This window comes from Corylus avellana, chromosome ca7 (genome assembly GCF_901000735.1).
Source record: "Corylus avellana chromosome ca7, CavTom2PMs-1.0".
Classification (NCBI taxonomy): domain Eukaryota; kingdom Viridiplantae; phylum Streptophyta; class Magnoliopsida; order Fagales; family Betulaceae; genus Corylus; species Corylus avellana.
This window is the reverse complement of record NC_081547.1, coordinates 27,864,093-27,890,128: the sequence shown is the minus strand read 5'-3', so window position 1 is coordinate 27,890,128 and position 26,036 is coordinate 27,864,093. Positions and strand designations below refer to the sequence as shown.

Below are 26,036 nucleotides of genomic sequence, written 5' to 3'. Positions count from 1 at the left end.
TTTACGAAAACCCCCCTCCCCTCGTATCCTTCCGTTCTTGAACCAAAAATGCCGAGGAACTATCATAATGAATTTCCTCAAACCCCAAGAGAACCAAGGGAACCTGTGAGAGAGTCTCCTTTTCCAGCTAGTCAGGGCAGTTTCATCGATCAGAGTTCTTCGGGGATCCGACATTAACTTTCCATCAATAACTGGAAGGCTTAGGGCGTAGATGAAAAAGTTTTCCGGTGACCCAGGGTAGTCTCAACAATTCAGATTCTTTGGGTCCTTGGAAATTACAATTTGGGACGTAAGTACAAAACTTTTTGCTCAGAGGGCAGTTTCATAAATTAAGATTCTTCTGGAGTTCGACGCGTGCTGGGAATAAAACAAAGAGAAGATGAGTCAGACTCGCTCCGAAACGAGTCACGACCCGTTCAAATCCTCCAAATTCTTCGCTTTCCCAGAAAAACTCTCCGAGATCTTCGTGTTCTTCATGCGAGTCGGTCTCCTAGTCTGCCTCGTCGCGTCAGTCTCACTCGCTCTGCACTCGGCGTTCTCGACCCGGAGCCGGTGGCCCTCCTTCCCGGAGCGCTTGTCCCCAAACGTATCGGACCAGAAATCCGGACCCACCAACATCTCCCACCTCCTTTTCGGCCTCGCCGGCACGGTTCACACGTGGCGCGACCGGAGCCGCTACAGCGAGCTCTGGTGGCACCCTAACACCACCCGCGGCTTCGTCTGGCTCGACGAGAAGCCCGATGCAAACGTGTCCCGGCCCGATTTTTCGGTCCCGTACCGGGTCTCGGAGGACTGGACCCGGTTCAAGTACTCGAGCTCTCAATCGGCCGTTCGAATTGCCCGAATTGTTTTGGAAAGTTTCAAGCTTGGGTTACCGAACGTGAGGTGGTTCGTGATGGGGGACGATGATACGGTGTTCTTCACTAAGAATTTGGTTTCGGCGTTAGCGAGTTACGATCACAATCAGATGTACTACATTGGCGGAAACTCCGAGAGTGTCGAGCAAGACGCGCTGCACGCGTACGATATGGCTTTTGGTGGCGGTGGGTTTGCCATCAGTCACCCACTAGCGGCCCAGCTGGTCAAAATATTCGACGGTTGTCTCGATAGGTACTACAAGTTCTACGGCTCTGATCAGAGGGTGTGGGCATGTGTGAGCGAGATCGGTGTGCCTCTCACCAGACTACGTGGGTTCCACCAGGTACGTTCGGTTTGTTTGTTTGCCTGCATTTCCTTTATACGTGGCAGAGCGTATTTGTTGTTGCTACGTGTGAAGTCAAAGATTTTAGCGACTCATCTGAAACATTCGAACAATTAGTTAAGACGTGGCAAAGACCCACAGGGCCTCAAAACACAGACGTGTCGTTATTCGTTAATACCGGAGTTAGTCACACGTGGCAGTAAGCCAATAGTCGGTGAATATCGTGCAGGTGTCCATTGAGAATTTTATCATCTAAAGTTTTAGTTGAACTAAAAAACAGCCTCAGAAGTTCATGAAAGTGTTGAGGAAAATGTCTCATGGTCATCCAACATATTAGCCACAAAGTAAACAACACTGTTTTTCTTTTCCCTGGTTTAACAAACAAGTCTACAACCATTATAAATATTTGTAATCATAGTATGCCATAATCAGGAAAAAGAAAAAGAAAAAGAAAGATAAAATCAAGGGGGATCATTAAGGTCGTCAAATGGCATAATATGCAGTAGGATCATTGGATCTCCTCATCTCCAGATTTGGAATTTTTTTTTTGTTCGCTATAATTAATTATAGGAGATGCGAGGGTCGGATGACGTTGTTTGAACAATAAACTTTTTACGAAATCCTGCTCAAGCAGATCGAGATCCTGCTCTTACATAAGACTCAATTTGCATTATAGAATCAAATCTTTGAAAGCTTTAGGTGAAGATGTACGTATTGGTGGGGTTAGGTGTACCACTTTGAAAGTTGAGTCTCCACACTAACTTGTTGATTCTTGGGGTTGGGTGTGCCACTTTGAAAGTTGAATCTCCACACTAATTTGTTGGATGGGCTAGTTGATGATGACCATACACATTTTAAGCACTTTGGCTACGTACGCAATTTGAATTATTCCATCATTTATGGCCTTGTAGGAGGTTTTATAACAAGACCGAACGGTACCGTATAAAATTAAAGTCTCTTTGGTCCGCTTGTACTATCAATTAACTCCACTACTTTCGCAAAAGGTGTCCTGCACTAGACCATACTTTTTTCCAAAGTCTGGTTTATTAATTTCCTTGTCTGACATCTCACATCATAATTTTTACACTTAGTTGTCCTCCTTATAAAGAACTTTAATTAGGTCAACATGAAGCCCAAATCATGACAAATATATAGGAAAAAACAAAAAAACAAAAAAAAAAATCAAAAAAAGGAAAAAAGAGTGACCATTAGAAATGACCGAACCATCGGCTATCTTGGGAGTTAGATTTTTAACAAACATAAAAGTTCTTATGAGTTGTACCCAACTGAATAAGGAGGTATGTTGTCTGAGATAAGAGCATTCTCAAATTTGTTGAAATCTCTATTCCTAGTATAGTCATGTCAATTAGTGGTAAGATATGACTCGCCATTTTGTTGTCATTTAATATTAAGTGATTTTGCTGCTTTAAAATAATATGCTTATGAAAATAATTTTTTTCTTCTCATTCTTTGTCAATATGGTTAAGTTTGTTTAAAAATTATATCGCGGTGATTAATTAGCTTAAGCCCAAATTACGTGGACTTGTTAAGTCTTTGCTACCCTTCTGCTATGAGGTATATGACCCTGCTGATTATTATGAATTTTCAGTTCGACATTAGAGAGGACCCGTATGGCATTCTAGCAGCACACCCACAAGCCCCACTCCTGTCGCTCCACCACCTTGATTACTTGAAGCCTATTTTCCCCAACCAGACCCAAATAGGCTCCGTGAAGTCCCTCATGGATGCATACCGGGCTGACCCAACCCGAATTCTGCAGCAAAGTTTTTGTTACAACCACAGGCGTAAATGGTCGGTATCGATTGCATGGGGATACACCATTCAGATTTACACATCGTTTTTGACGGCTAAGGATTTGCAGACGCCACTGCTGACCTTCAAGACATGGCGGACTTGGAAGGATGGACCTTTTACATTCAATACCCGACCCGTGAGTTCTGACCCATGTGAACAGCCTGTTATTTTTTTTTTGGACAAGGTTCAGGAGGTTGGGAAGAGTGGAACTGTGACTACTTATAGGAGGTACGTGGCTAACCAAGGGAAGAATTGTGATACAGCAGATCATGCCCGTGCAATGGCAGTACAGAGCATTAGAGTCTCCTCAATGAAGATGGACCCAGAGCATTGGAAGAAGGTAGACAACCTTAAACTTTTCATATAGGCTAATTAGAACTTTTCTTAAGAAATATAACAGTAGGAAAAAAAAAAAAGAATGTTTTTCTTCCTTGAAAATTTGGACTTAGCTTTTGAGTTGATACACACAAATAACTCTATTAGGAAGAAGAAGAAGAAAAAAAAAAAAAACTGAAAAGTTGAGGTTATTTTAATATTTTTCATAATTTCTGTTAGGATTTAATGATAAATCCTAACGGAATAGGTAAATTACAACAAATTAGAAGTTCGATGAGTAAAATAGAGAGTTTTTGAACTTTAGATAATCATATCAAAACGCGTGAAACTTCATAAAACTCTGTTTTTTAATTGAAAAATCATGCATTCAACGGAGTTTGAATCCACAACCCTACTCTTAACGGATTGAAATCCTATGTTATTAGGCTACCCGATACAGGTAGGCATCGTATGGCCTCTCTTAAGTTGGCTGAATTTGTCAGTTACTCAGACAACCTAATAACAAGAATTTACGATCTACTTTTCACACTATTCTTATAGGAAATAATGGTAATTTGTTTGGATAATGGATCGGTGGTATAGAGGATAAATAAGAATTGAGGCTTTTAGCTTTGAAAATATATTTACATAATTTGAGTTTGATTCAGTCCATTCGAACTTCTTCCCATCAATAGACTTATTATAATATTTCATATTTATTTCTTTTCTAGAGTTATATATGCAAGGAATGGTGGACTGACCGTTTGTTATTTTACTGCAAAAACAGGCACCACGTAGACAATGTTGTGAGATTATGGATCGTGGAACCTTAGAGAGCAGCGGCATGCGAATTAGGATTAGAAAGTGCAGACCATGGGAAACTATTACCATTTAGATGTAGGAATTTTATATGTGCTTATAAAGAGGGTTTTCACTTGTGTAAATATATATATATGCAGTTAATTTAATAAGTGAGTTAATGCAGAGAAAATAATGAAGTAGAGCGGTAATTTTCTTTCGTTTTCTTTTCTTCTGCAATCCATTTAAAGTAAGTGTGTACAGAATTTGTTTAAACGGACCACATAGTATGGTTATGGCCCTATAGCTTCGTGCGCTAACTGAGAAAAGTATGTACAAATTTACAATGAACAAAGCTTTCTTTTAAATTCGATATTTGTTGGCTTATTCAAAATGTAGGAAGGCTTAGTGCGTCCAGCTGAAGGCCCGCTGGTACATGCCCCGAGCGCACCAAGCGGCGCACATACTAAAACCACTCTCCTTGTACATGTCTCCAAACAATAATAAATCTTATAAATAATAGAATTCGCCTAATTATTAACTTACCAACCAAAAATCATAGAGCTATTGACAATCTTGCGCAAGAGAAAGCAAGTTACAACTTACAAGCCTTAAATGACCTACCATTTGTAAATGACCTACCATTCAAAACCCATTTGATAAGGAAGGAAGGCAGACGAATTCAAGACCCATAAAAAGAAATTAAATTATGAAGATACATCACATTCTGTGTGAATCCTCTTACCAGGCCCGCTTAATAACTAAGGACAAACAATTTCTACAAAAGTAAAACAAACCGTGAATAAATATACACAATTCTAACAAATCTATTTATTTACATTCTAATTTTACACCTTATGAAATCTACTTTTACTAACTTAAGCATTAGAAGTGATTTTGTCATCACCGTCGACATGTCACTTTAACCTTTGACCTTTATGCAGGTACCTCACATCCGACGTTAGACATGCAACATCATTGTATAAACATTTGTCCTTAGACTTAGAGCATGTAATTCACATTTTTAATTTGATTAATTTCTTATGAAGATATGCAGAACCACCCAAGACAGAGAAATGGAAAGCGATATCATCATATATGAGAGAAGCGAAAAGATAAAGAGAAAATAATATAAAAAGGTCTGTCTAGATAAAGAAGCACATGAGTATGTCAGGTTTGAGTCGTGTTGAGACATGGACATAAAATTATAAATCAATCATAACCCAATGGTTTTACATTAAGTTTGTGTCGAGTTTGCAAGTTATGTAAAAAATTATTAACTCTAAATGCCGTTTTTTGGTTTAGGTCGTGTCGATATACAAGAATAAGACTATGTAGATTAATTATAATCCAAATTATTTAATTAAATGGGTCAAACCTTTCAATCATAACCTGCTAATTTCGTGTTGCATTCATGTTGAATTCGTGGCTTGTATCGAAAATTATTAACCCTACTTTAATAATTTATTCCATGTCCCAATAACTTTATGCATTTGAAATTGCCATCTTACAACATCACCTCATAGGACTGATACAAATAGCACATGATAAACACGAAATTAAAAAGATATAACTGCAATATATTTGTTAGCCAAAATCTACTAAGGATCTGTTTGGGATTGCTGTTTTAATAAGTGCGATTTTAAAAATTGTGTTTTTAAAATCGCTACTTTTTAAAATTGCAAAGGCGTTTGGTAAAACATGTTAAAAAATATTTTTTTATCGAATATTTGTTATGCAAAATCATGATTTTGGTTTAAATTCGCATTTTTTTCTTCAAATAAGCACTATCTAACCTACTTATAGAAATCGCATATATATATATATATATTAGATTAAGTGCTTTTTAAATCGCAATGCAAATACTTTATGTTTTGCGATATTTTTTGAAAACGCAGATTATTCTTGCGAAATCGCAATTCCAAGCACACCCTAAATCACGTCATGCATCTTGAGATCTTGCTTGATCAAAATTTACATTGCAAATTACTAAATGAACTACTTGAATTTCAGAGATTTTATAAAATAAAAAATAAAATATAAAATATAAAAACTGAAAGGAAAAGAAACACATGTTATGACCCGCCAACTGTAGGATAGGTTATTCCTTGATCTATCTTAATCACAATGGAGGAGAAAGAGCATGACACACATGCCTCATTAAGAGTTATTGTTAGGGTGGAATGAAGGAGTCATACCATTTTTTATCATGTTGTTAAGAGTGATTATCCATTTCCTTGGAAACCTTAATTTATTTTGCGTTTTCAAAAAAGCAACACTTTATGTGCGATAAAGTCTATGTTTTCAAGCAGGCCAGGCTCAATGGCTAGGCCACTGAAGCGGTCGCCTAGGGCCCCCAGTTAGTAAGGCCCAATTTTTTTTTTAATAAGGCCCAATTTTTTTTTTAAATTTTTTTTTTTAAATTAAGGCCTTTTTTTTTTTTTTTTTTTAAATAAGGCCCAAAAATTTCTCCCATAAAAATTTAAGACCTCTAAAATAAGGCCATAATATAATAAGCCAATTGTAAAATAAGACCAATTAACCCAAAAAAACAAATATGCCACATCAATTTTTTTGGGCAACTAGTTAAAAGTTAAACTTAAAAGTCATGAAACAACAATGAGAATGAAAATAATAATAATATTATCAAAATAAATATTATTTAATTAATATTTAAATATTAAAAAAAATAAGGTCCAACTTCAAAATTTCACCTAAGGCCCTCAAATACATTGAGTTGGCCCTATTTTCAAGTTGCAAGTTTTTAAAAACAGAATTCCAAACAATCAATTTTTATGCAATTTGGTTTAAAATCGTACTTTTTATTTTTGAAATCGTAATGCCAAACGTACCCTTAATAGATTATAACGGTCTTAAGCATGGAGGGAATTGAATTTCAAACTTACGCCGGAGGGAAACCTAGATTATCTCTAAAAATCCACTGTTTATTTTATTTTTAATCAAAATAAGTAACCTATATCCGGTTAATGGAATTTGGGTAGGCAAAACAGAAAAATACAATCACATTTTCACATTCAATAATGATTACCAAGTGAACTAGGATTTTTTTTTTTTTTTTTCATTTTAAATAAAATTGATAATATTTATTTAGTTGTCAAGATTTAAGTTTGAGAAATGCTACACAATCTCACTCACACGCTCCCGTCACTAAAAATCACATTTGAATTCAAAATTTAATAGTAATTTTTAGTGCCACATTAAGAAATGTAAACTTAAAAATGTGTGTAGATAATGCCACAGACGCGCTAATATTAACTTCACATATACCTTTAGATGCACTAACTTCAAATTTTAATTAATCCATTTCATTTGAATTTTTGAAAATTATATTACTTATCACACTAATGTTGTTATAAAGGCTTATATGACATGCTTGAGATTGCGTTTGAATGGCATAAAAGTACTTTTAATATTCAAAAAACTCATTTAAAGAAAAACGTACTTGTTTGGTAAAAAAATTAAAAGCGTTTTTAAGGGTTCAAAAAGCCTAATAATTGCCAAAAAAACACTTTTAGCAAAAGTTTAAAAATGAAGATTTTGCCTCAAAACTCTTTTTGGCTTAAAAACTCTATTTCTCAAACACAATCTCAAACAGACTCTAAGATACTTGCATTTTTATTTTTTAAAATAATTAACATTGTAAACTCCTTCACATTTCACTTTCCCCCATACCTTTTTAGATATAAAACCATTTATCTGGGGCTTTTCGAAATAACAACTATTTTCAGGGATTTTTCCACAAAATTTCCCTCGTAATTTCATTCTTTCGCTCTGTCTCAGAGTCGTCGTCGCTTTTCCACGCTCGGAACCCCAAAGTTCCCGGATAAATCTCAGTCTTTGGATCTACAAAGGTACGCCATTTTTCCCGATCATCTCTACAGTTATCGCGCAGTTCCATTCTCAACTGTTCTCACTTTGTGTTTTCTCTTCTAGTCCTTTTTTGTTGTTGATAATTTCACATGCCTCCCTATTAACGTCCAAAAGAAAATGCAATTTCGAATCTTAATTTTACTTGATTTTGTATTATTTTCAGCAATGAGAAATTTTGCCCTTTTGAACTAAGCTAAACGCTAGTATATAGTTCAATTTCTTTTCCTGCATTTTCCAGGCCACTTAACGACGGAGGATCTGTCGTTTACTTTACTTTTTCTTAGTTCATTGACTATGATCTGGTTGAAATAACAACTCGCCTGGCGTTCAGTTGGATCTCAACTTTGTGTGTTGTATTTTTTTTTTCTTTGTGATTTCTCGTTTTAAGTAGGAGGATTTGACTTTTATAATTAAACTAGGGTTCCTTTTTGAGATCACTAGGAATTTAGGTAAAATTTTGCGGATATGACTGAAATCTTTTAGTTTTGGGTGCTTCAGATGACAATGTGTAAGTAACTAAGACAAACATTAGGCTTGAGAAATACCTGATGAGTGCTCTGCGATTGTGTGGCACTTTGAGAATGTTATTTGTTGGTTCAATGAAATGGAAGTTCGTCCTTAGCTGTTATTGCACAGCTTAACCGTACAAAATTAACCGTTTTGCTTTATCCTTGACATTGGAGTGTCTAGAAGTGCAATCACGTAATGAAAATGCAGTGTGGGCATTCGAACAGGTATCTGCTAGTGGAGATTATGTGTGTAGTGCAAAGCCTTAATGCTTATCTGCACTGATTTGGCAGAAATAACATTAGGCAGCTAGATTTGAAATTTTGAGCTAGCAGGACACAGCTTTTGTTTTACATCTTTATGTATAAAGGAGCTACTAGTTGGGTACACTTTTTCCTCGGAACAATATTGATAGATTCTCAATAATTTTGGTATGTTCAGTACATTATTGTAGTTTGCTTTTTCTTTGGTACTTGTTTCACTTCATTCAACTTGCTTGGCATGTGAAAATTTCTAATAACTATATCTTGGTTTTCTCTATGTAGGTTTGCTTTGGCTAGGTTCCTCTACCTTCTTTGTATAGGAGTTGGTATACAGGAAGACCGTAGGTTTTATACAACAAATATTGTTCAAAGATGGGGCGTCTAAAGCTGCAAGCTGGAATCAATGCAATTGAGGAGGAACCTGAGGACTGTGAGGCCACCTATTCTAATAAAGCTACTGTAGCATGCATGATTAATTCGGAGATAGGTGCTGTATTGGCAGTCATGAGGAGAAATGTAAGATGGGGGGGTCGTTATATGTCAGGTGATGATCAGTTGGAGCACTCTCTAATTCAGTCTTTGAAGGCATTACGGAAGCAAATCTTTTTGTGGCAGCATCAGTGGCATTCTATCAAACCTGCCATGTACCTACAGCCATTTCTGGATGTGATTCGGTCTGATGAAACTGGTGCACCAATCACTGGTGTTGCTCTGTCGGCTGTCCACAAGATTTTAACCCTTGATGTGATTGACCAAAATACTGTAAATGTTGAAGATGCTATGCACTTGGTAGTTGATGCTGTCACTAGCTGTCGATTCGAGGTGACTGATCCTGCATCAGAAGAAGTGGTACTAATGAAGATACTACAGGTTCTTCTGGCTTGTATGAAAAGTAAAGCATCTGTTATGTTGAGTAATCAGCATGTTTGCACCATAGTGAATACTTGTTTCCGAATAGTTCACCAAGCAGGATCAAAAGGTGAGTTGTTGCAGCGCATAGCTCGCCACACAATGCATGAACTTGTTAGGTGTATATTCTCACACCTTCCAGATGTTGACAACATGGAATGTGCGTTGGTAAATGGCACCAATACCATTAAACAGGAGGTATTAGAGTATTTGCATTCCTATTTTCTTGTTGCGATATCTCCTTTTTTCTGTGAAACATATAGTACTTTCTGAATATAAATGCATTGTTCTTTGTGCAGATTGGTGGGCTCAATAATGAGTACACTTTGGGAAGTCGACAAGTGGAGAATGGCAACATGGGTTCTGATTATGATGGTCAACCATTATCCACAAATTTTGCTTCCAATGCTTCCACGGTTTCAGTAGCAACTGGGATCAATGAAAATACAATTGGGCCTGGCAACGGAAAGGAGGCTGTTTCATATGACTCGCATCTGATGACTGAACCATATGGGGTCCCCTGCATGGTGGAAATATTTCACTTCCTATGCTCTTTGTTAAATGTTGTTGAGCACATGGGAATGGGAACCAAATCAAATACTATAGCATTTGATGAAGATGTGCCTCTTTTTGCTTTGGGTTTGATCAATTCAGCTATAGAATTGGGTGGGCCTTCCATTTGCCAACACCCCAGGCTATTGAGTTTGATTCAGGATGAATTATTCCGTAATCTAATGCAGTTTGGCTTGTCAATGAGTCCACTTATTCTTTCAATGGTGTGCAGCATCGTTCTCAATCTGTATCATCATCTGCGGACAGAACTCAAATTACAGCTTGAGGCTTTCTTTTCTTGTGTGATTTTGAGGCTTGCGCAAAGCAGATATGGGGCTTCATACCAGCAGCAGGAGGTTGCCATGGAGGCTCTTGTTGACTTCTGCAGGCAGAAAACATTTATGGTGGAGATGTATGCTAACTTAGATTGTGACATAACTTGCAGTAATATCTTTGAAGACCTTGCTAATCTGTTGTCAAAGAGTGCATTTCCTGTGAATTGCCCTTTGTCGTCAATGCACATCCTTGCTTTGGATGGTCTCATTGCTGTTATTCAGGGAATGGCTGAGAGGATAAGCAACGCATCAGTTGGTTCAGAACATGCTCCTGTGAATCTTGAAGAGTATACTCCATTTTGGATGGTGAAGTGTGACAACTACAGTGATCCTAGTCATTGGGTTCCATTTGTCCGCCGAAGGAAGTACATCAAGAGAAGGTTGATGATTGGAGCCGATCACTTTAATCGTGACCCCAAGAAAGGGCTGGAATTCCTCCAAGGAACACACCTCCTGCCTGACAAACTTGACCCCCAAAGTGTGGCCTGCTTTTTCAGGTACACTGCTGGGTTGGATAAGAATCTTGTTGGTGATTTCCTGGGAAACCATGATGAGTTTTGTGTTCAGGTTCTTCATGAATTTGCTGGGACTTTTGATTTCCAAGAAATGAATTTGGATACTGCACTGCGGCTGTTTTTGGAAACTTTCCGACTACCTGGAGAATCACAAAAGATACAAAGAGTGCTTGAGGCATTCTCGGAGAGATACTATGAACAGTCACCACAGATTCTAGCTAACAAGGATGCTGCTTTGCTATTATCGTATTCGCTCATAATGCTTAATACAGATCAGCACAATGTACAGGTCAAGAAAAAGATGACAGAAGAGGATTTCATCCGGAATAATAGGCACATAAACGGAGGCAGTGATCTACCTCGAGAATTCCTGATAGAGTTGTACCACTCAATTTGCAAGAATGAGATCCGCACAACCCCAGAGCAAGGTTCTGGTTTTCCGGAGATGACCCCAAGCCGGTGGATTGATCTAATGCACAAATCCAAAAAGACGGCTCCATTCATTGTATCTGATTCCAGAGCCTACCTTGACCACGATATGTTTGCTATAATGTCAGGCCCAACAATTGCTGCAATCTCTGTGGTATTTGATCATGCAGAGCATGAAGAGGTTTACCAAACTTGTATTGATGGATTCTTAGCAGTTGCAAAGATTTCAGCATGCCATCATCTTGAAGATGTACTGGATGATCTAGTTGTGTCTCTCTGTAAGTTCACAACCCTCTTGAATCCATCATCTGTCGAAGAACCTGTGCTAGCCTTTGGCGATGACACGAAAGCAAGAATGGCAACTGTGACAGTTTTCACTATTGCCAATCGGTATGGTGATTACATCCGCACAGGTTGGAGAAATATTTTGGATTGCATCTTAAGATTGCACAAGCTTGGTCTTCTTCCAGCTCGTGTGGCCAGTGATGCAGCTGATGAATCAGAGCTTTCTGGTGACTCTGGACACGGGAAGCCTCTCCCAAATTCTTTATCTTCAGCTCACATGCCATCCATGGGTACTCCTAGGAGATCCTCTGGATTGATGGGCAGGTTTAGTCAGCTCTTATCTCTTGACACGGAGGAGCCAAGATCCCAACCTACTGAACAACAACTGGCAGCTCATCAACGCACCCTTCAGACAATTCAAAAGTGCCACATTGACAGCATATTTACTGAGAGCAAGTTTCTGCATGCTGAATCTCTATTGCAGCTTGCACGAGCACTTATCTGGGCTGCCGGGCGACCTCAGAAAGGGAACAGCTCTCCTGAGGACGAAGATACAGCTGTTTTCTGCTTGGAGTTGCTGATTGCTATCACCCTGAATAACAGGGATAGGATTGTGCTTCTTTGGCAGGGTGTTTATGAGCACATATCCAATATTGTCCAGTCTACTGTTATGCCTTGTGCCCTGGTAGAGAAGGCTGTTTTTGGACTCCTCCGGATTTGCCAACGGCTGCTTCCCTATAAAGAGAACCTTGCTGATGAGCTTTTAAGGTCACTACAACTTGTTTCAAAGCTTGATGCCCGGGTTGCTGACGCATATTGTGAGCAAATTACTCAGGAAGTCAGTCGTCTTGTGAAAGCTAATGCCTCTCACATCAGATCCCAATTGGGGTGGCGCACAATTACATCCCTACTTTCCTTCACGGCTCGGCACCCTGAAGCTTCTGAAGCAGGATTTGATGCACTAGTGTTTATAATGTCTGATGGAGCTCACTTGTTGCCAGCCAATTATTTGCTTTGTGTCGATGCTTCAAGGCAGTTTGCTGAGTCTCGCGTCGGGCAGGCAGAAAGGTCTGTGCGTGCACTGGATCTTATGGCGGGTTCTGTTAATTGTTTAGCAAGGTGGGCAAGTGAGGCCAAGGAAGCAATGGGGGTGGAGGAAACTGTGAAAATGTCTCAGGATATTGGGGAGATGTGGTTGAGGCTTGTGCAGGGATTGAGAAAAGTTTGTCTGGACCAGAGAGAGGAGGTTAGAAATCATGCTCTATTGTCGTTGCAAAAGTGCTTGACTGGAGTGGATGAGATCCACCTTCCACATGGTTTGTGGTCGCAGTGTTTTGATGGGGTGATCTTCACGATGCTTGATGACTTGCACGATATCGCACTGGGACACTCCCAAAAGGACTTCAGAAACATGGAAGGCACGCTCATCCTTGCCATGAAACTCTTGTCAGAAGTGTTTTTACAGTTACTCAATGACCTCTCACAGTTAGCTACATTCTGCAAACTATGGTTGGGTGTTCTCAGCCGAATGGAAAAATATATGAAGGTGAAAGTTAGGGCAAAGAAAAGCGACAAGCTTCAGCAGCTTGTGCCCGAGCTTCTACAGAAAACTTTGCTTGATATGAAAACAAGAGGCGTGCTTGTGCAGAGGAGTGCATTAGGTGGAGATAGCTTGTGGGAACTGACGTGGCTACATGTTAATAACATTTCTTTGTCATTGCAATCTGAAGTGTTCCCTGATCAAGATTCGGAGCCATTACACCATAAGCAAGGTCAAACAGGGGGAGGTCCTGTATCTGATGAAACAGGTTCTGTTCCATTAAAGGAAACCGTGACCTCTGAAGGTGCTGTGACTGGAGGTTAGTTATTGTACAGTGTTTTGGCTGCCGGGACACATGATCTTGACCGCTGAGAAGCTACTATAGTAGATAATCTCTATTAAGTAATTGGAATTTACAGAAATTGGTAGACCATATCTTCATTTGGTTGGAGCTGCTTAAGTGAGCCCTTGTTCGAATCCCCAGGCAGGTTGGTCAGTTTGTTGATACTCATCTTCATTTCTTTCCAGCTCCTGTTCCTTCCTTCTCATTTTTTGCCTCCAGGAAACCTTCTTGTTGTGCATTTCCGGCATAGAAATCTGGGTTTCTCCAAGTGTGGTATTATAGTTTTCTAGACTTCTAGTAGGATGCTAATTAAGCCGAGAATTTACCCGTTTTCTTTCCCCCTTTCTTTGGTTATTTGAAAATCTGGAGGGGAAGGAAGTAAGGAACGGATTCGTCCGAGAAATGTAGTCAAATCCTCGTGTAATTTTTGTATCGGCTTGCTCATTGATGTACATAACTTAAAAATTGCTACTTTTCACTTCTAAGCAGTATATTTACCCAGCATGGCAATGAAGCGTTCTTCGGCTTGATACTTCGTGAACTGCTTTGGGGTAAACAGATCTTCAGCATCCCAAAACTTGCAAGCTGTCAGTGAATTAAGCTTTGGACGTTTTTTCTCTTGTAGAGTGGTCGTTTTGTGATTATTAGGTGGGCAGCGAGCACTACACAGTTATACATGTGAAATATTCGGATTGAAATTTTCAACAATTTGCAAATATTTGGTTAGAGATCTTCATCAAGCACATTATGAGAGAGAGCTTATATAGGACTTACATACCCAAATATACTTTGGGCTGGCCGGCTACCTACTTAGGCAAGTAGAGTTTTTTTTTTCTCACGTGTTGCCCCAATTGTTAAATTGCTAAAAATCCTTCCCTGAAATATTCATTGTTTACCGACGGCCAAAAAGGGCAGTCATAACCAAGCGGAGCCCTAAGAATCATATTCCGTTATACTGCAAATAATATCCTATCATGTGTGTTATCTAATCATTAGATGGTACATAATAAAGAGGACCAAAGAAAAGAAAGAAATTTTTTTCTGATTTATAGTAGATATTCATTTTATAATGTATATTATACAGTTGCCTTATAAATAAATGGAGGGACTAGATAATGCTCTATTATTGCCAACATATTACAATAGTCGCAGCAAATCAAGTGTCAAACTCAACTCCAATGAAAGCCGCATCTCTTCCAGACACAGCAAAGCCGCTCCCCTCTGATAAACTATACACTGTGATACTGCAGCAATGAAAGACTAGCTGCAAAGCAGTGTCTCGCGTGTTGCATTTCCAGTTTTTGGATTCACCCTGATAACGAAATTGTGGTTAATTGTGAATAACGCATATTTTAGAAGGCAAATGTAGAAAAAAGTCTTAACTTTTTACCCATCTGCTACTTTGCAAAGGTATTCACGTTGATCATCTCTTAAGGGCACATCCGTGAAGTCTGAGCACATTCAAGGCAAATCAGCAACAACAAACAATGATTAATTACCAAATCTCCATTTAAGGCAAGAAGCATGTAAACCATGCTTGGTTGTCCCAGGAAAATGAAAATATGACAATGGTTCATTTCATTAGCCTACACCCCCACTTCAAAACCAAAAGAATAGTTGGTTTCCTAGGGTTGATTACCCGCACAAACTGATTTTGTAAAAGACTAAAGAGCATACACTTCTGACATCAACTCCCTTAAAAACATCAATTCCCAGAAAACTTTGTTAAAGCACTGTTTCAACGTACCAGCCCCAGTAATGTTGGATCCCCTGAAAGATGTGTTGCCCGTAGCAAGTGCACCTTCCAAGTTAGCATTGCTCAAGTTCACCTGCAGAAAGTGTTACTTGGTTGAATAAGAGAACATCGGGTGAATCTATATGTCTATAAGAGGTAGGAATCATGGAAACTTATCAGATTTTACAAAACATTCGAAGGAACTTCATAGGTTTCAAATAAATATGTATTAGAAGGGCATAATCCACTATATAATTGGCAGCTAACCCCATTTCATAAACCGTACATAATACATTACAGGAGTTGAAGAAGTATTTCCTTTGAATAGAACCAGGCATCACAATATAGAGTAAAAATTACCTTTGTCACATTTGCCAAGGAAAAGTCTGCCCCTCTGAGATCAGCTTCTGAAAGATCAGCACCTTGGGAGAGAAAGAAGAAGAGAGGAGACTAGATAATTATTATAAATTTAGTAAAAGGCTAATTTGTTTGTCACTATATAACACATAGACCATCAATGTAATTTCAACTTCCTAACACATAAGAATAATTAGCCATAAAGCGAGTAGATTATAAAGGAATTTAAGTGCAAAGTCTCATATCAGTTTCTTATTAGGTGAAATTGGACTTTATAAGCAATTCTAGAGAGGTCCAATTACAACTTGACTATTCATTTTGGGGTGATAATGTAGATATGATTAATACGTCGTATCCCTAATGAAGACGTCAGGAATTTAAGCGAGAAGATTGAAACACCCTAGTCCCACATTGGGAAGATGATTAGCCCATTTAGAGTGGATATATGATATATCATTAAAAAAACAAAAAAAAAAAACACCCCCCATGGGTGCTAAATTCCACATACTTCCTTACTAAGTGAGACGTGACTTTATAAGCACGAGTATAAAGAGCTCAATTAACAATGTTCTTAGTCATTTTAAAATAATAGCGATATGGGTATAGCTTTGCTTTTAGGTCGCTACAATTACAGTGACATGCCCTTATAATACATGCAAAAATGTAGGCGAGAATCACAAGTAATCTATTAAAAATGCATGATTTCAAAGTTCAGATATCAATTTAACAACACTCATTTGGATGCGTATCCAAACTGTCACCCTGCTTATATCATCATATATATTCATATGTTACTAAAGTTGTATGCACCATGCAACATTTTCCAAAGGAAAACCCACAATAAGCACAAGAAAACAATAAGAAAAAAAATATACCTGTCAAATCGGCATCGAAGAAGCTTGCACCAAGTAAATTTGCGCCTTTAAAATTTGTTTGCCTCAATATAGACTGAACAAACAAATAAATAAAACCAATTTAAATACATTGCACATAAATTAAACCAAAAAAACAAAAGAAAGAAAAAGAAAACATATATAAATAATTGAAAAGTAGACCGTCTTGAAGTCTTGCTTGATCAATGTCTTGCCGCTAAAATCCTTCCCAGTCAGATCCTGTCCTCTTGTCACCTCTTGACCGTACGGACCTCCACCCTTCCAAAATTACCATACTTTCACGTAAGAAATAAAAGTGACACAAGGGAATTACCGTCGGGTAATAACTGTGGGGGTAGTTAAATTTCGTTAATTTACCTTGAATGCGAGTGCTGGGTCGGCTAAGAACAGAGACGCGGAGAGGACAGCCAGCAGGCTTGCCTTGGAGACCCATTCGCCCAAACACACGACGATCGGACTTGGAGAAGCTAACGTGCGCTTTGGGTGAGAATGAATAGGGATGTGCAGTGTGCCTATCTGGGGCGTAGGATAGCGGGAGAGAGAGGAAGAAGAGCGAGGCTTTGGTGGGAATTTGAAGGCAAAGGAGACGTTGAGGAGAAGAGCCATTGGGGACGACCAAAAGTACTTTGTGATTGTGCCGTTTTATCGGAGATTTATGGATAAAGCTTAAATTTGCGACACGTGGTGGTGTTTCATGCTGCTCTGGGCCTTCATGGTTGGGCTGGTAAAAGTATGGGCCTGGTGGGTCAAGTTGGCCCACTCTTCGATGGGTTTTGTTGGAAAGAGACTTGTTAGCTGTCAACGGATTTGGTAATGGTTGGTGATATTCTGATCGCCGGTTTAGTGGAATATACGAAATCTTGAATTTCAAGCCTTGACAAAATCAACCACCAAAATGGGATTGGTGAAATGACAACAATGAGAATTGATGGATGCTCATCCCTGTCTTGAAATTTGAATGTTATAGATAGGAGTAGCCAATAAAAGAAAATGATGGGTATGGATATTATTGTTAAAAATCATGGGGAAATGTGGCATCCATGTGTTCCTTGAGATTTTTTTTGGTTGACCCAAGTGTTGTGGAAGCATATGAAGCTTGAAAGGGGGTGTACTTTAGAAAAGATTTGGGCTGATGAGTATGCATTTGAGAATATGAATAAAATAAAATAAAGAAGAAATCTAAATTGCGTAACAAGGTGAAACTGTTTTTTGGTTCGTTTTCTATGTCGTGCAATCTTCAGAAAGGGAGGGTGTTGAATTTACCTAACCGTGTACATAATATCAATATTAATAATAATATATTATATATACACCGTTACATATAACCAACTTTTTAAAATGATTCTATCGCTTTCAAAATAAAATGAAAAGGGTAGGAAAGGATTCACCAATTATGTGGAGATACATATTAATAATTGAAAAAACAAATATTTTAATAAGTTGAACGCCAATTGAGTAAAGAGGGCATGAAAGCAACATATTGAGGATGTTGATGACATGGGTCAATTCTTGTGTACAATCATCTCATTTTCATTGATTAGGTGTCTTCTAATTGCAGACCTGAAACTGATGTGTAGCAGCAAGCAGCGGTAGTGAGAGCTTTGAAACCCAACCATGGTTTTTTCGTTTTTTTCTCGAGCTGAACCGAACTGAAACCCTGCCAAGCTGTTGGTGATATATATCTTTGCAGGCGGAAAAGAGAGAAAAAAAACAAGTAACTTCTCAGGTGCAGGGCTTTTACCCCAGCGGGCAGTGGCATTGGTAATAGCAAAATTTCATAAAAGGTTGAGATAGAGAGAAGACTGAGTCATAGTGTGGGAGGGCTAGGCTGGCGGGTGGCTCGTTTTTTGGCGGTGATGTTTCAGAGGTAGGCAATAGATATCTTGTCGGGACTCGCGGACAGTGACGTGTTCCCACTCCTCATGCGCACGTTACCCCACGCCCGCCCAAACCACCGCACCATTCCCTCCCTTTCTCTCTCTCTCTCTTAGACAGCCAGAGAAACTCCACCTCTTAAGAAACCCTCGGAGCTGCTTTTTATTTCTCTACACCCTTTCCCATTAGATCTACCCAATTCTAAACCCTCTGGGCTCTACTACTAATGGCACATGACAAATGTTATAATTTCTAATTTTTTTTTAAACAATTAATTTCAAATGATATGTCATTATCTATGATATATTATTTGATAATTAACTTAAAAAAAATTTAATTAAAGTGTAAATATAGATTGATCCGAAAATTTTGATTCAAATCTAGTATAATATTGAGTATTCCTTATGCACTAGGATCATTTGAACATTTTCATGTAAAAGATTTTTTTATCCTGAGTAATTCTATAAGGAAAAATGATGTGACTATTAAAATTACTATTTGATCAAAATCTAATAATGATGAATCATAAGTTCAATGGTAATTTTAAAAGCCACATCATTCTTAGAGGAATACAAAAAAGAACTTGTAGTATTACTCCACTTGTTTATATATATATATATATGGTCAAAAAGTTTGACTTAAACCCAATGAAAATAACAAGGACTCAACTCACTCAACGGATTTCTTATTTATTTACCATCTTGTTTTTGAAGTGATTGTAATTGTTATTACTCTTTTTGTTTTTACCATAACTATAAAATGAACATTTTCACCCGTGAATATTATCAAACTTAAAGCTTCTCAACAAAATTGAAAATGCAATTTTTATTTATTTATTGAAAGGATGTACATCAAAAATTAAATTGCCCCGAAATTTAAATCAGATTTCAATGATATGTGTTTTATAAATGACATTAATTTCATTTAAACCGGTATGGAAGAAATATTCTTCAACCCATGTAAAATAGTGTAAAGTGTCTATAAATATTTACAAGCCACATTAAATTCATAATCTCGTTAATAGCAGTTTACTAATTTAGACTAAATTTAATGTGTCTTTTAAATGTTTATAGATAGTTGATACTATTTTACATGGGTTTGAGGATATTTTCTCTATACCGGTTTAGAAAAAATTTCTGTCATTATTTAAATAAGTGATTGAGTTAAAAATTAAAAAATAATTATTTTGTGTCTTCTATTTTGTTTATATTTTATGAACGCTAAATATATATTAGTTTTATTTTTGTATATATTAATTAAATCTTAAATTTGAACATATTTTTCATTGATGTTTTGACTCATTCGGTAAGAATTTCTGTTTTTGTTCCTGGTCCAAACTGTCCGAATGCATACTCACATATTTTACATCCACACAAGGGCATGCCGGTATTTTTGACAGCGACTAGATTGAATTTCTTATAAAAGCTGTTTTCGTTGCTGATTTGGGCATTTTAATGGGTTTTCGCAAGGGAGGGTGTAGAATATAAAAGCTCACCCAACTTGCAGCTCGAAACTTTGAACAACACAATACCGTTTACCAGGGAGACAAGAAAACTTTAGCCCTGCAAAACCGCTACAAGTAGACACAGTGATACACAAATCCTTATCGTACGCCAGGGAGAGTGCTAAGGGTCTTTAACGTACACCCACTGCTGCAGCGAAACATATTTTTGCTAAAGATGCTCCTTCAGAATACTTGAGGACCCCTACCAGAAGAGACCAGAAACCCTTGCTGCCCCGTACAAATCTGCTCTGTAGCATACAGGTAGGACAACCAAAGCTTACGCTATGCATTGGCTACTCACGTAGCTTCGGTTTCACGAAAATGGAATGCAAGAAAAGGTTTTTTTTTTCTGATTATATGGAGTGCAAGAAAAGTTTTGTTTTTTTTCTTCTTCTTTCTTTCTATTTGGTTTGAATTATTGGTTCTAGATCTTTGGTGTTCCTGGGTTTTGGCGAAGTGGGTTTTCTGTGGATTAGTTTTAGTGTTTTTTGCTGGATCTGATTTTTGCAATTTGTAGTGGGTACTGGTTAGGGTTTTCATGCAAAACAAGGGAAGCCCATGTGTGTAGTGTCTGATTCATGCAAGGCGGCTAGCTAGTTGGGTTTGGGTGAGGAAAAGGGGATAAGGTTTTGGATTGTATCTGCTGAATTTGGTGCTTTTTGTTGAGATTTAAATCTACAAAAACAGCAAACAAACAAAGAACGAGGAGAGGAAGAAGCTAGCATCTTTATCCATAAGTCTCTCTGTTTGGTGGATATACACATCCAAGCCACCTTTCTTTGTTGGGTGTTTGTCATTATTCGATTCAACAAGGCAAATAGAGAAAAAAGTGACAGAGACAGAGTCAGAGGGATACAAAACAAGTGGTAACAAAGAGAATTTATTTCCCTTCTTGCTTTGATTTTCTGAATTTCCAAGAGTTGAACAAACAAATGGCGAATCGATGGTGGGCTGGGAATGTGGCGATGAGAGGGGTGGACCCCATGTCCTCGGCCCTATCGCTTGACCTGAGAAACCCAGACGACGACAATGGCGGACTAAACCGACTCGGACCAAGAAGAGAGCAAGAGTTCTTGGACAACAACAATAACACTACTCCCACCAATAGCAGCACCAGCAACACCACCCCACAGAAGCAAAACCCTGAAGACGAAGATGGCCGAGACAATGATCTGGAATCGGAGGACCCCAACACCGGAGGCCAAGAAGCCGGCGAGCCTGGTAGTAGCGGCCGCAGGCCTCGAGGCCGGCCGCCGGGATCTAAGAACAGGCCAAAGCCTCCAATAGTGATCACGAAAGAAAGTCCCAATGCTCTCCGAAGCCATGTATTGGAAATCAGCAGCGGCAGCGATATTGTCGAGTGTATTGCCACGTTCGCCAACAGGCGGCATAGGGGGGTTTCGGTTCTCAGCGGCAGTGGCATTGTAACCAATGTTACCCTTCGACAACCTGCGGCCCCGGGCGGAGTCATCACGCTTCAAGGAAGATTTGAGCTTTTGTCTCTATCGGGTGCCTTCTTGCCTGCCCCATCGCCGCCAGGGACAACGGGGCTAACTGTTTATCTAGCTGGCGGCCAGGGTCAGGTTGTTGGTGGGACTGTCGCCGGTGCGCTCGTGGCGTCGGGGCCGGTTATGGTTATTGCAGCCACGTTTACTAATGCCACGTATGAGAGGTTGCCGCTTGAGGATGAGCCGGCTGGGGAGGGGATGCAAGTGCAGCAACAATCGGGGACCAGTGTAAATTCAGCCGGCCAGAGTTTGGGTGAACAAGCGGCAGCTTCAATGCCTCTCTACAATTTACCTCCAAATTTGCTTCCAAATGGTCAGATGCCCCCCGATGTTTTTTGGGCTCCTCCTCCTCGCCCTCCTCCTTACTGAGAGAAAGAGAGAGAGAGAGAGGGGGGGAGAGAGAGGGGGGTTCATGTTAGCTTTGTTTTGCTGACTTGTTTTTGTGCAAAACGTTTTGACATATTCTTGTAAGCATAGCAAGGAAGGTAGGACTTTTTATTTTTATTTATGTTTTTTGTTTATATCTTTTGCTTGTGAATCTGTCTCCTGAGTCCCGGGCGAAAATGAATCTGATCAGTTTCTCGGTGGTTTTTGCTATGTGTTAGTTCTCTCTCTAATCAAGTTGCTTTGGAAGAAATCGTTTTTTATTGTGTAGGTGAAGGAGACGTAGTTAAGAAATGAAGTTTTGGAGTTGCAAATTACGAAAGCAATTTTCTTCTGGTAAGCACTTCAATAAATGAAATTTTATGTTTTTTATTTTTAAATTTTAGATGGAACCCAGATTGTGCTCTTGCATTTACTTGATTATGTTTTGTTTTTCACGGAGAAATGATGCTGCTGAAAGCCTCTTATCACTTTGGGCTGTAGTACAATGACTGAACACTTTCTAGAGCTATCACACACACACACAGAGAGAGAGAGAGAGAGGTCATTTATAATTCCCAGAAGGGTTTGGCTGAGTACAAGTTCTTTTGAGTACTTTACACTTGTTATACTTGTTCCTTTTGGGGATGCTAGGGGCCATGTCTGACAACACAAAGCAACTTGACTATTCGGTGACGGTTTACGAGTGGTAGTTGTACGGAGTTATTTTATGAAGTATATAAAAGCACAGGGTGGATAACCAAATTTTATACAGTTTGCAATAAGGGCTACTATAGGTTAGGTTTCTTTTTGCTGTTTAACTTCTTGTAGTTGGGGGGTATTGGGTCATGGATGCCGTACAACAATCCTTGACCACGGTATTCCATGTGTATTATATAGATTATGAGTTATTTTAAAAGTTTAAACCGATTAAAAATGATAAGTTTAATTAATATTTTAACACTCTTTCATGTGTGGGTTTAAATTTTTTTTTACTTACTAAGGCCTAACACATAAAATATTAGATTGAAATGAGAGGTAAATGACAAAAACAAGGTTCTAACTCGACACCTTTGTTCTGATATCAGGCTAAATCTCCACTTATTTCAAAAACTTTTGGGAGAAGTGGATGTTTAACTGTCTATCCTTCTACGTGTGGGAGTGGTTTCTTTTGAATGAAAAAATATTGGGCAACTTTTGCAAATGCATATGGCATTTTAGTTTATTTTGTTGAAGCAAAATTGACCTAATGGGGATAGGCGGATAGCCAAGTTCATTTCCCTGGTATCTTTACTTATCACTTGATTGTTAGTTCACTTGTTAAACAAATTCCGAATGGTAAAGGGAATTTGACCATATTACAATATATTTTTAAGCTTCAATGGAGTTCTTTCACTTCAAGTAGTTTTTGATGCAGTCTGAGGACTTTCTTCCAAGTTTCCTGTTTCACAAACTCTGAAAACCACTATTGCTATTTTTCAGTAGAAGATTTCTACAAATTTATAATGATAGTTAAATTTGAAGGGGAATATAAAAAATGAATACCTCTTCTGCCGTATCATAATGAATATTATATAGTGTGCTAACTGGCATGGTAATGTTTTATAGCCATTGTCATATATGATGGTTACTTATAGGTAAAGAGCTTAAGATTGCTAGTTTATATAGCCCCATGAGCCATTAATACAAGAATTTTATACTTCTATTAGCTATTAATATTAATGTTCCTTTAATTTTAGTAAAGTTATGATAATTCATGAAGAATGGTATTCATTTCTTATCTAATCGAATATTAAAGTTAAATAGTCAAAGAAAGTGCGAGGCATAAAAGAACATCATATGAAATTTAAAACCATTTTATTGCAAACATGATTATTGTTATGCTTAAGAATAGTATGTCATTATATTATCCATTACCCAATGTACATATATTGCTTACTATTGGGATATATACAACTTTTAACCCCCCTATCTCCACCTACATTGGGTTGAACTTATCCACCTCTCTTTGGAAAGAGAAGTAAGTGCAACTTGCCCACAAAGACAGGTCATCATTGTAGGTTTTGTATATGTTTGACAAGTCACATGTGATGTTTTGTTTGTATCTTTTCGCCTTCCCTTCTCTTCTTTTGGTCTAAGGTGGTTGAAGCTGGTATATGACAAGTTGCCAAGGTATTGGTAGTGATTGAAAAAATGCATGCAGGTGTCAAAACGTAGTGATTATCTTTAGTTCTAGATAGCTCCTTGTGTGGCACATAGTATTGTATGGATGAAAATTCCCATATCTAATAAATCAACTTGCATGCACCACACACATACCTTTCTGCTTTAACACATTATAGAAAATTTCCTGTAATTGATCTAGAGGAAATTTGGTTTGTGTTACTGAAGAATATATATTGATGTTTGGAATAAGTAGTGATTTAACATGTTATTCAAGCCGAGATCATGAGTTCGAATCTTGACTTTACAATTTGTCCTTCGTTTTAATTAAAATAGTCCAGACATGCTTCAATCTTGATTTTGGTGTACATTTGAAAGTAAAAAAATATAAGATTGTAACTTGTGGTAGAGTATAGCTTGGATTATTGAATTATTAGCTTAAATTTTTATGATAAGTGGTAATTCAACACGTGGACTGTGCTTCTTGAGCAATAAGTATATTGGAGTTGTTAAAATGTATGTTGTTTATGACATTGCCTATGAAGGTCTCTTCTTCTTGACCTAAAATGATTTATTCTGTCTCTTCGGGCCAATTGGGAAATATATATATATCCCTTCTTGAAATTTTCTGACATTATATAGTCCTCAGAGATGAAGTCTCAGATGTTGGTAACAGTTCAAACTTGTTGGAATTATGACGGGAGAGGAAGAATGTGATTCCACTTAGATTTTGGAGTCATCTCTTTTGAGTTGTGAAGAGTTTCCAGGTGTTCAACAGCTATGGCATAAAGCTGTTGATTGTGCTTTTGCTTTAGTTTTTGCTGTAGCTCTGAGAAAAATGATTCGGCCGTGCTCTCCAAGGTGTGCTGCTCTCTTCCCCAACTTTGGTTTGGTTTTTGGGGTCAAAAGAAAATGTCAGGGTCATGATTTCTTGGGTTTTGGAAAGACTGCGACTCTGCATGTGTTAGAAGTCGGAACATCCCCCCTAGCTACAATGTAGTACGTGCTCATCCAAAAAAACAAAACAAAAGGTATCCTTCGGCTTTCTTGACTTGGACATCACTATAATAACTTGAAAGTGAATTCTCGACATAATTGACTCAACCTGTCATATAACTTTAAGAGGCCATGCCAAGTGGATTGGGAGAGAGAGGGTAGAATAGTTATAAAAATTAAAATTACAATTTTACCCTTATGAAAATAAGGGATCGGCTCCTCTTCAGCCACACATTTGCGCATAAGCTTGTTTTTATTTGTATAACCATAACAATATTCAATAAAAAAAAAAAAAAAAAAAGGAGCATAAAATAATGGCACTAAAAAGTATAAAAATTCAAGCAGAAGACCATTGTCAACCATTACATACATAATAGTCACCCCTGCATATGAAAAAAAAAAAAAAAAAAAATCCAACTTACGTGTATCAGTACCTTTACCAAAGCTACTCTAGAGAGAAAATTATGGGGAGAAAATAAAAAAATAAAGCGCTTATAGAGAAAGGACCAAGTCCCCACTAAAAGAACCAGGCTAATCGGAGTGAAAATGCGGGCTGATAATAATCATCTGTATATGCTATCTGCATATGCGGATGGCAAAAATTAATATTTGCAAATGCGAGAATTGATTGATATGAGAAAAAAAATTGTTTTGCATTGATTTTTTTACTTAAATAGTAATAAAAGATTATTGATGCGATATAAAAAAGTGGAAGTGTTGGAAGTAAAATTTGTTAGTTGAATAATAGGGGGCTCTTGTGTCCAAATAGACACTAAAATTAACCCTTCATATTTAAGGGAGTTTTTTTTTTTAAATTTTGTCAGCCTAGGTAGAAATAATTTTTTTTTTTTTTTTAAATGTTTGGGGATTGAGAAAGCCCAAGGAGCAATGATGATGTGTAGTGTACTTTATTAAAAAAAAAAAGTAGAAAAATAGACAGTTGG

At 37.9% G+C, this 26,036-nt stretch overlaps 4 protein-coding genes across 4 annotated transcripts; 3 read left to right on the top strand and 1 right to left on the bottom strand.

Annotated features, from left to right (window-relative positions):
• On the top strand, nucleotides 1–4,351 carry LOC132187649 (uncharacterized). Its single transcript, XM_059602036.1, has 3 exons — nucleotides 1–1,201; nucleotides 2,811–3,356; nucleotides 4,119–4,351. The coding sequence occupies exons 1-3, from the start codon at nucleotides 380–382 to the stop codon at nucleotides 4,224–4,226; spliced, it is 1,476 nt and encodes a 491-aa protein (XP_059458019.1). The 5' UTR covers nucleotides 1–379; the 3' UTR covers nucleotides 4,227–4,351.
• A 3,543-nt stretch (nucleotides 4,352–7,894) lies between these two features.
• On the top strand, nucleotides 7,895–14,233 carry LOC132186465 (ARF guanine-nucleotide exchange factor GNOM). The gene is made up of 3 exons (XM_059600445.1): nucleotides 7,895–8,001; nucleotides 9,073–9,897; nucleotides 9,999–14,233. The coding sequence occupies exons 2-3, from the start codon at nucleotides 9,163–9,165 to the stop codon at nucleotides 13,677–13,679; spliced, it is 4,416 nt and encodes a 1,471-aa protein (XP_059456428.1). The 5' UTR covers nucleotides 7,895–8,001; nucleotides 9,073–9,162; the 3' UTR covers nucleotides 13,680–14,233.
• Nucleotides 14,234–14,722: 489 nt separating this feature from the next.
• LOC132187467 (thylakoid lumenal 15 kDa protein 1, chloroplastic) lies at nucleotides 14,723–17,306 on the bottom strand. The gene is made up of 7 exons (XM_059601786.1): nucleotides 17,041–17,306; nucleotides 16,846–16,941; nucleotides 16,666–16,738; nucleotides 15,794–15,855; nucleotides 15,446–15,527; nucleotides 15,089–15,149; nucleotides 14,723–15,010 (listed from the first exon to the last, which is right to left on the bottom strand). Exons 1-7 carry the CDS (start codon nucleotides 17,287–17,289, stop codon nucleotides 14,959–14,961), a joined length of 675 nt encoding a protein of 224 aa, XP_059457769.1. The 5' UTR covers nucleotides 17,290–17,306; the 3' UTR covers nucleotides 14,723–14,958.
• Nucleotides 17,307–20,008: 2,702 nt separating this feature from the next.
• Nucleotides 20,009–22,167, top strand: LOC132188525 (AT-hook motif nuclear-localized protein 15). Its single transcript, XM_059603006.1, has 2 exons — nucleotides 20,009–20,323; nucleotides 20,580–22,167. Exon 2 carries the CDS (start codon nucleotides 20,995–20,997, stop codon nucleotides 21,937–21,939), a length of 945 nt encoding a protein of 314 aa, XP_059458989.1. The 5' UTR covers nucleotides 20,009–20,323; nucleotides 20,580–20,994; the 3' UTR covers nucleotides 21,940–22,167.
• The last annotated feature ends 3,869 nt before the right edge of the window (nucleotides 22,168–26,036 follow it).